Source organism: Opisthocomus hoazin, chromosome 3 (genome assembly GCF_030867145.1).
Source record: "Opisthocomus hoazin isolate bOpiHoa1 chromosome 3, bOpiHoa1.hap1, whole genome shotgun sequence".
Lineage (NCBI taxonomy): Eukaryota > Metazoa > Chordata > Aves > Opisthocomiformes > Opisthocomidae > Opisthocomus > Opisthocomus hoazin.
The window spans coordinates 69956528-69964372 of record NC_134416.1 but is presented as its reverse complement, the minus strand read 5'-3'; the positions used below and the strand labels follow the sequence as shown (position 1 = coordinate 69964372).

The window sequence follows — 7845 nt, the reverse complement described above, 5'->3', positions numbered from 1 at the left end:
AAACCTTATGTATTATTTCAGTTTGGGTAGGAAGAAAGACCTCCTCCAGAAGTAATGCTACTCCATGGCTTCATTCTGCAGGTGGTATTCTTTCCTGGTGTTCGTGGTTTCCCCATGAGAAGGAACTACCGTGTTTTATTTCCTGGCAGATTTAAACACCATGGCTGATAGGTATCACAAAGCCTCTTGCCATTTGATGCATTTTACATAAAATGGCTACTACATATGGCCTGCCAGCATGCGGCAGATGGCTTTCAGCACATAACACATAAACTCTGATCTTGCTGAATTTCGGTAACTGCCATTTTTTATTTCGCACATATCACATAAACTCCAATATTGCTGAATTTCTGTAACTGCCATTATTTATTTCTGCACAAATACACTGCCATCCATCCAATACTTTAAATGCATAAACAGAGCACAACGCTCACCAAAGTAATGACTTCACACGTAAGGCAGCCATCAGAAACACCTAGCAGCTGCACTCTGAGAGCACTGACGGGACATGTTTTCAGGAGATGCTTGTCCCTAAGGTAGGGCACGGGCAGGGCAGCATTGCGTGGGGGCAGGAGGAGAACAGCAAGCCCTTTTCTGAGCATCCAGTGTGCTCATGGGCAGAGACATCACTAAGGGGACCCGCAAGCGGTGGCAGCAAGCGAACACCACAAAGGCAGCAGTGGAGCAGGGAGCCCACCAAGCAAATCCCCCTGTGCTGTGCCTTCGCCCAGCGCTCTCTGGCCCGGTAGCACAGTGCCCCTGCTCCCCACCGCTCGCCTGGCAGCACGGACACACTTCTACGAGGAGCAGCAGGCAAATCTCACAAGGGAAACACAACCATGAGCACTCTCCCGGCTATGGGTTCATTTTAAGACCGAGACACAAAGCCAGTTCGGATTTCTGAATTTTTCCATCCTTGTTCACATCGCAGTGATTGAGCAGGATCTGGCGGAACTTGTCCAGGTCCACCCCACTAATGCTGGGCTGTAGGCAAAAGAGAAAAATATTGTCGAGAGACAAAACAGCTCTGGATTTCCCCAGCCCTCTAAAGCAGGAGGGAAATCCACCCATGGAGGAGCAACCAAACTGCCTGACCCCATGTCAGCTCCTACAGGATGGGGAAGGAGCACCCTGCAAAAACAGAAGGGGTATGGAACTGTGAGTAACTGTATGGAAATGCAACATGATTTTATTGCTTAGTCAAGACCATCAGTATCTGATCCTTATCAAACAAAAGCCTGCAGAAAGGTTTGCAGTACAGATCACTGCACTACTGGACCTGCGCTTTCATCTGGTTTCCTCTCTCAAACCTGCAACACAAGGAGTGATGTGGCACTGTTGTCAGGAGGCTACTGTTTTACAGGCTAGCCAGAAAGTTAAAAATACCTTTAGTGGATCAAATGAGTGCTAAAGACACATTTTACAGGCTACACTGTCTCTGTATGCTGCTAATGCTGTACCACTTCCTCTGCTTCCCACTTTCTCAGGAGGATAGCAGTCACGTGCACAGCTTGTGGTACCCAAGGATGATGCTGATGAAGGCCCTTAGGGAAAGTACAACCTTCCCTCCATTGGACACACATGCACAGAGCACAGATGTGGAACCCTGCCTGTCCTCATGCCCTTCCCTACACACCACATGACTGTAATGTACACTCATACGCAGCCATCAGCGTGCAGCTGCAGTCTCTGCTCTCTGCTAAATGGACATGGGAGAACAGATACCCCTGTGTCGGGTCACACCGTGTGGAAATGCAACAGCTCAGGCTCAGAGGGAACCAGAGACCAGACTGTATTTGGATGAAAAGCTCTATCTTGAACTGCATCTGGAAACTCAAGGTAATCCAATGCAGATGGACTCTGCTGTCCATAAGAAGCTGAAGTGACACACTGGGTATGGTACTCTTGATTAGAGATAGACCTCGAGTAATTTTGAAGTGTAACCCTGTGATGAACTAATGAACCTTGAGGTCATTCTAGTGAGGACTGCATCCGCAGTGAAAACAGAAGAAAGAAGTTTTGCTAATTGATCCACGTCAACATAGTCTGTGATGCTGTAACATCTTCCTAATTCAGAGCTAGATGGACCTTTCCTGAATACAGCTGCTGAGTGAAGCTGTATTAATTTGTCAGGCAGAATTTCTGGGATATGATGAAATGCTCTACAGTGTATTAGCTGAGACTGTGACATTCATTTCTGCTGCTGATCAAGGTGAAGTTTGACTCTAAATTCTTACTAGCCTCTCTAGTTACATAACTTTTCAAAAACAAGCACCTTCCTCTCACAAATATAGGGTATTAAGAAATACAAAGAGTGATGAAGATACCTTGACCAGTTCCATCATGTCTTTGACAAATCCATCCACTTCTGGGCCTTCAAGTGCTCCCGTTTGACTCTGAAAGATGGAATAAACATCAAAAGACTCCAGTGAGTCAAAAACACTACAATATTTACTTGTCAGTAGATCCACCCAGTCAATGAGCTTTATCACAGAATCACAGAATCACAGAATCACAGAATGGTAGGGGTTGGGAGGGACCTCTGTGGGTCATCTAGTCCAACCCCCCTGCCGAAGCAGGGTCACTTACAGCAGGCTGCACAGGACCTCGTCCAGGCGGGTCTTGAATATCTCCAGAGAAGGAGACTCCACAACCTCCCTGGGCAGCCTGTTCCAGTGCTCCGTCACCCTCAGAGGGAAGAAGTTCTTCCTCATGTTCAGACGGAACTTCCTATGCTTCAGTTTGTGCCCGTTGTGCCTTGTCCTGTTGCTGGGCACCACCGAAAAGAGTTTGGCCCCATCCTCCTGACACCCACCCTTCAGATATTTGTAAGCATATATTAGGTCCCCTCGCAGCCTTCTCTTCTTCAGGCTGAACACGCCCAGCTCCCTCAGCCTGTCCTCACAGGAGACATGCTCCAGTCCCCTCACCATCCTTGTAGTCCTCCACTGGACTCTCTCCAGCAGCTCCTCATCTTTCTCGAAGTGGGGAGCCCAGAACTGGATGCAGTACTCTAGATGAGGCCACACTAGGGCAGAATAGAGGGGAAGGAGAACCTCCCTCGACCTGCTGGCCACACTCCTCCTAATGCATCCCAGGACACCATTAGCTTTCTTGGCAGCCAGGGCACACTACTGGCTCATGGTCAACCTGTCGTCCACCAGCACACCCAGGTCCCTCTCCACAGAGCTGCTCTTCAGCAGGTCCACCCCAAGCCTGTACTGATGCATGGGGTTGTTCCTCCCCAGATGCAGGACCCTGCACTTGCCCTTGTTGAATTTCATCAGATTCCTCTCTGCCCAACTCTCCAGCCTGTCCAGGTCTCGCTGAATGGCAGCACAGCCTGCTGGTGTATCTACTACTCCTCCCAGTTTGGTGCCATCAGCAAACTTGCTGAGTGTACATTCTAACTCTTCATCCAGGTCATTGATGAAGAAGTTAAACAAGACTGGGCCCAGTACCGACCCCTGAGGGACACCACTAGTTACCGGCCTCCAATTAGATTCAGTGCTGCTGATGACAACCCTAATTTTATAGCATAAGATCATAGAATCATAGAATGGTTTGGGTTAGAAGGGACCTTCGAGATTATCTAGTTTCACAGGCAGGGATATCTTCCACTAGATCAGGTTGCTCAAAGCCCCATCCAAACTGGCCTTGAGCACTGCCAGGGATGGGGCATCCACAGCTTCTCTGGGCAAACGGTGCCAGTGCCTCACTACCCTCACAGTGAAGAATTTCTTCCTAATATCTAAAACCTAAGATCCCTTACTTTTTTCCAAACCATCTTGAATACTGTGTTGAGTTTTGGGCCTCTCACTACAACAAGGACATTGAGGTGCTGGACTATGTCCAAAGAAGAGCAACGAGGTGGGTGAGGGTCTGGAGAACAAGTCTTATGAGGAATGACTGAGGGAACTGGGGTTGTTTAGTCTGGAGAAGAGGAGGCTGAGGGGAGACCTTGTTGCTCTCTACAACTACATGAGAAGAGGTCGTAATGGGGTGTGTGTTGGTCTGTTCTCCTAAGTAACTAGCGATAGGATGAGAGGAAATGGCCTCAAGTTGTGTCAGGGGACATTTGGATTGGATATTAGGAAAAATTTCTTTACTGAAAGAGTGGTCAGACATTGGCACAGGCTGCCCAGGGAGGTGGTTGAGTCATCATCCCTGGAGTTGTTCAAAAAACGTGTAGATGTGGCACTTCAGGACATGGTTTAGCAGGCATGGTGGTGTTGGGTTGATGGTTGGACTTCATCATCTTAGAGGTCTTTTCCAGCCTGAATGATTCTATGATTCCCCTCAAATGGAAGCAACATCTCCCACCATTTTGTGAGGCTTGCTGGCCACCACCCTGAGGGAGTTGTGTGACTGTCAGAACTGGCACTGAATTGCTGATTTCTAACAAGCAGTTAGGTGGTCATGTCTGTTCTGGGCCAGACTCTCCAAATAACCCTTAGTTTAGTACTGGAAGGGGTTTTATTTTTCAAGATGGTGGTAATGCATGTCTTAAACTGCCAGAGGTTGCGAGAGCCAAAGCCACCACCTCCTCTACACCCCTTGCATCGCCTGCAGGAAGATACTGCTAACAAAGCTGTGCTGGCTGTGGCGATGGAAAAAGTCAAAATGGGTCCTTTGCCATGAGGTCTCAGAGCATCACTCCCCTCCGTCCCCACCTTACCCCCCAGCCTGGTGCCTGGGCCCCTCTGGGCAATGGGCTCGAGCACATCTGCAGCTCCTGTGTGACCCCCACAGCACACAGCGGGAGGAAGACGTCTGAGCAGTGCATGCTAAATCTGTGTCATTTACAGACCGCAAGGGAATGGACTCTGGGACTCACAACGTCGTAGTGTGCAAAGATCTTCTCAAAATCTCTCTTTCTTTCTTCTGTGCTGCAAGCCTGCATGTGGACAGGATGAGCAAATGAAAAAATGAAAAAAAAAAAGATTCAAGTTTGAGCCCAGGCTATCTTAGCCGAGACAGACGAGATCTACGCATCAAAAAATAATGCTACTTACGTCCATTTTAAATTGAAGAAGGAAATTTTCCTGGAGCGCCAGAATCCTGAATGGAGAGATTTAAATTACAATCTTTCCACTTTATCATCTGCACACAAACTCTTCCAAACTCTTCTCGTTCATAAAGCAAAGGGATTTTAGATTATAGGCCTTTAAAAAAGAAAATTTCCTGTGGGGTTTTTTGCGGAGAGTTGTTACTGGAAGACATGCCTCCCTCTCTGTCTGACGGGGAATGGCAGCACCCTTTGCCTCACTGCAAATGTGTTTCTTAGCACCATTGCTTTTCCCAGAACATTTCTGGTGGTCCAGCGCAATGGAGGTGGTCAGCCTCCAAAGCAAGAGCTACCAGATAATCATTCCTTGTAACTGGATTGTTCTGCTGCATTAAAGGAAAGAGTAATTTATCACTCTCTGCTGGAGGGCGAATTGGTGGTTGTAAAAGCAAAGGACAAAGCAATTCTGGCCTGAGCACCGAGACTGGACAAATTCCTCTCCTTTCCCCTCCTCCCTCCCAAAGGCCCTCACAGACTGATAAATCTTTTCTCTCCCTAGCTGCCCTGCTAACCCCAAGGGTTTTAGAGCCTGTGACACAGGGCATGCCGAGCTGTGTCCAGACATTGAAGGGTCTGGGGTGTGAGGAATGTGCTCAGACCAGAGGGGATCTTCACTTGTCCTGGGTAATGGGGCAGTAGGGAACTGTATTTAAGAGGAAAATGCAAGGGCAAATGCCTTTATTCTCCATTCTGCCTCTATATCTCTCTCTCTTCATATATTCAGTGCTCAAAGGGAACTGCCACATGCACTGCAGGTCTTTGTGCTGGCATTTGTCGTGATCACAAGCAGAAAGTAACAGTGGCAAACCAGAACATCTCTCCTCTCAAGCCCCAAATCGGTGTTTAAAGACTGTACCCGCATGTTTAATATCCCATCCAGTCATTGAACATACATTTACAGACAGGGGCATACTCTCTATCTGTATGCAGCAAAAAATCATGTAAAAGCCTCTGAGGTATCAAGGACAGAAAAGAGACAGAGGCCTGTGACTGAGTCCGCAGCTTCATTCACAAATGTCTTCACCTTGTCACTCCAAATCCTTTCTTACTGCCATTGGCAAACTCCTCTATGGTAGCACCTTTATTCCTCTAACAAGCAGCAAAAATTCTTTGCAATCCCTGCTGCACATGATGATATGAAATAAATGCACATCTGTGACCCTGATGAAGGAGACTGCTGTTCTTCTTTTGGAGAAAGTGCCACTGGCTGCTTCATCACCTCCTGGGGAGCATCACACAGGTAGCACGGACCATGCCAGAGCATTTTGGTGATATACAGATAGGTCCTGGCACTGCTGAGTGTCACCGGCTCTAGATTCTTGGACTATTGTGATGGGGATCATACGTTAGAGACCTGGGATAGCCACATCAGAGTTCCTAATTTGATTTGAAAGGAGACAGCATTCAAATGCACTTCCTCAGAGGGAGATCATCACCTTGTCTGGATCTGCCATTGCAAGCTGAAAAATCCCATGAATATTATTAAAGCCTACCTTGCTAGGTCATTCAGGTCCAGCCGCCCATCTTTGTTTTTGTCAAAGATTTTCATCTAAAATTCAAGAAGATAGAGATAAAATAGACAGGTCATGAGGAGAACACACATACAAAAAAGCCAGTATACATTTTGCTCTACCCTGTGCCCTCACCTCTGCTTGGTTGGGGTGCCCGAACCCCTTCTGCTAGCACCAAGGGGAAGGGTGGCACAAAAGCATAGCAAAACCCTCCTGCTTTTTGACAGCGACAAGCCAAACAATCCAATACCAGCACCGCTCCCTTCCCAGCTTATACAGGGGTAAAGACAGGTCTCCAGCGAATGCCTTGAGAAACTAAATATTGGCCTTGCCACGGCCCCTCAAAAAAATGCCAAAAGGGGGAACTTCCAAACACTTCCAGTGTCTGACTCCACCCTTATCTCTGACTGTTGCTCTGGCTACTGAGTGGCTGAGGTGCAAATGTCACCTTCTGATAGACACTCGAGTCAGGGGTTTGTGCTGCTTAAGCCGGTGGGCTTTGTTTGGCTCAAAGACTGCCATCAGAAAGCGCTAAGACTGGGAAGAAGATTCAGGCTGCTAACGTCAAGAGGTTGTGTGGATACAAAAGTTAGCCTTTCCTTAATACTATCTTTTCCTTAATATAATCTTTTTGATGAGTCACCACAGATACTATTCATTTATTTATTATATTTGGTACTGTGTTTCTCTGTGTGGCACAAATAAGAGTCTGTTACAGGGAAAGGTGAGAGATGGGCCTGTGTGAACCTCATGAAGTTCAACAAGGCCAACTGCGAGGTCCTGCACATGGGTTGGGGCAATCCCAAGCACAAATACAGGCTGGGCAGAGAATGGATTGAGAGCAGCCCTGAGGAGAAGGAGTTTGGGTGCTGGTTGACGAGAAGCTCAACATGAACCGTCAGTGTGCACTCACAGCCCAGAAGGCCAACCATATCCTGAGATGCATCAAAAGCAATGAGGCCAGCAGGTCGAGGGAGGTGATTCTGCCCCTCTGCTCTGCTCTGGTGAGACCCCACCTGGAGTCCTGTGTCCAGCTCTGGAGCCCTCAGCACAGGACAGACATGGACCTGCTGGAGCGGGTCCAGAGGAGGCCACAAAAGTCATCAGAGGGATGGAGCACCTCTCCTGTGACGAAAGTCTCAGACAGTTGTGGCTGTTGTGGGCTAGATGAGTGGTCAGTGAGACGGATTGAGAACTGGCTGAATGGCAGAACTCAGAGGGTTGTCATCAGTGGCGCTGAGTCTAGTTGGAGGCCTGTAACTAGTG

General features: G+C 48.0%; 1 protein-coding gene across 1 annotated transcript in view; it reads right to left on the bottom strand.

Annotated features, from left to right (window-relative positions):
* Window positions 1-379: 379 nt before the first annotated feature.
* Window positions 380-7845, bottom strand: part of SCGN (secretagogin, EF-hand calcium binding protein) — a 33208-nt gene continuing 25742 nt past the window's right edge. Inside the window, exons 7-11 of the mRNA XM_075415287.1 lie at window positions 6562-6617; window positions 5016-5061; window positions 4838-4897; window positions 2328-2396; window positions 380-984 (exon numbers count right to left, since the gene is read on the bottom strand). Coding sequence (XP_075271402.1) covers window positions 856-984; window positions 2328-2396; window positions 4838-4897; window positions 5016-5061; window positions 6562-6617 — 360 coding nt within the window. The 3' untranslated portion in view covers window positions 380-855. The remainder of the gene's footprint in view (window positions 985-2327; window positions 2397-4837; window positions 4898-5015; window positions 5062-6561; window positions 6618-7845) is intronic.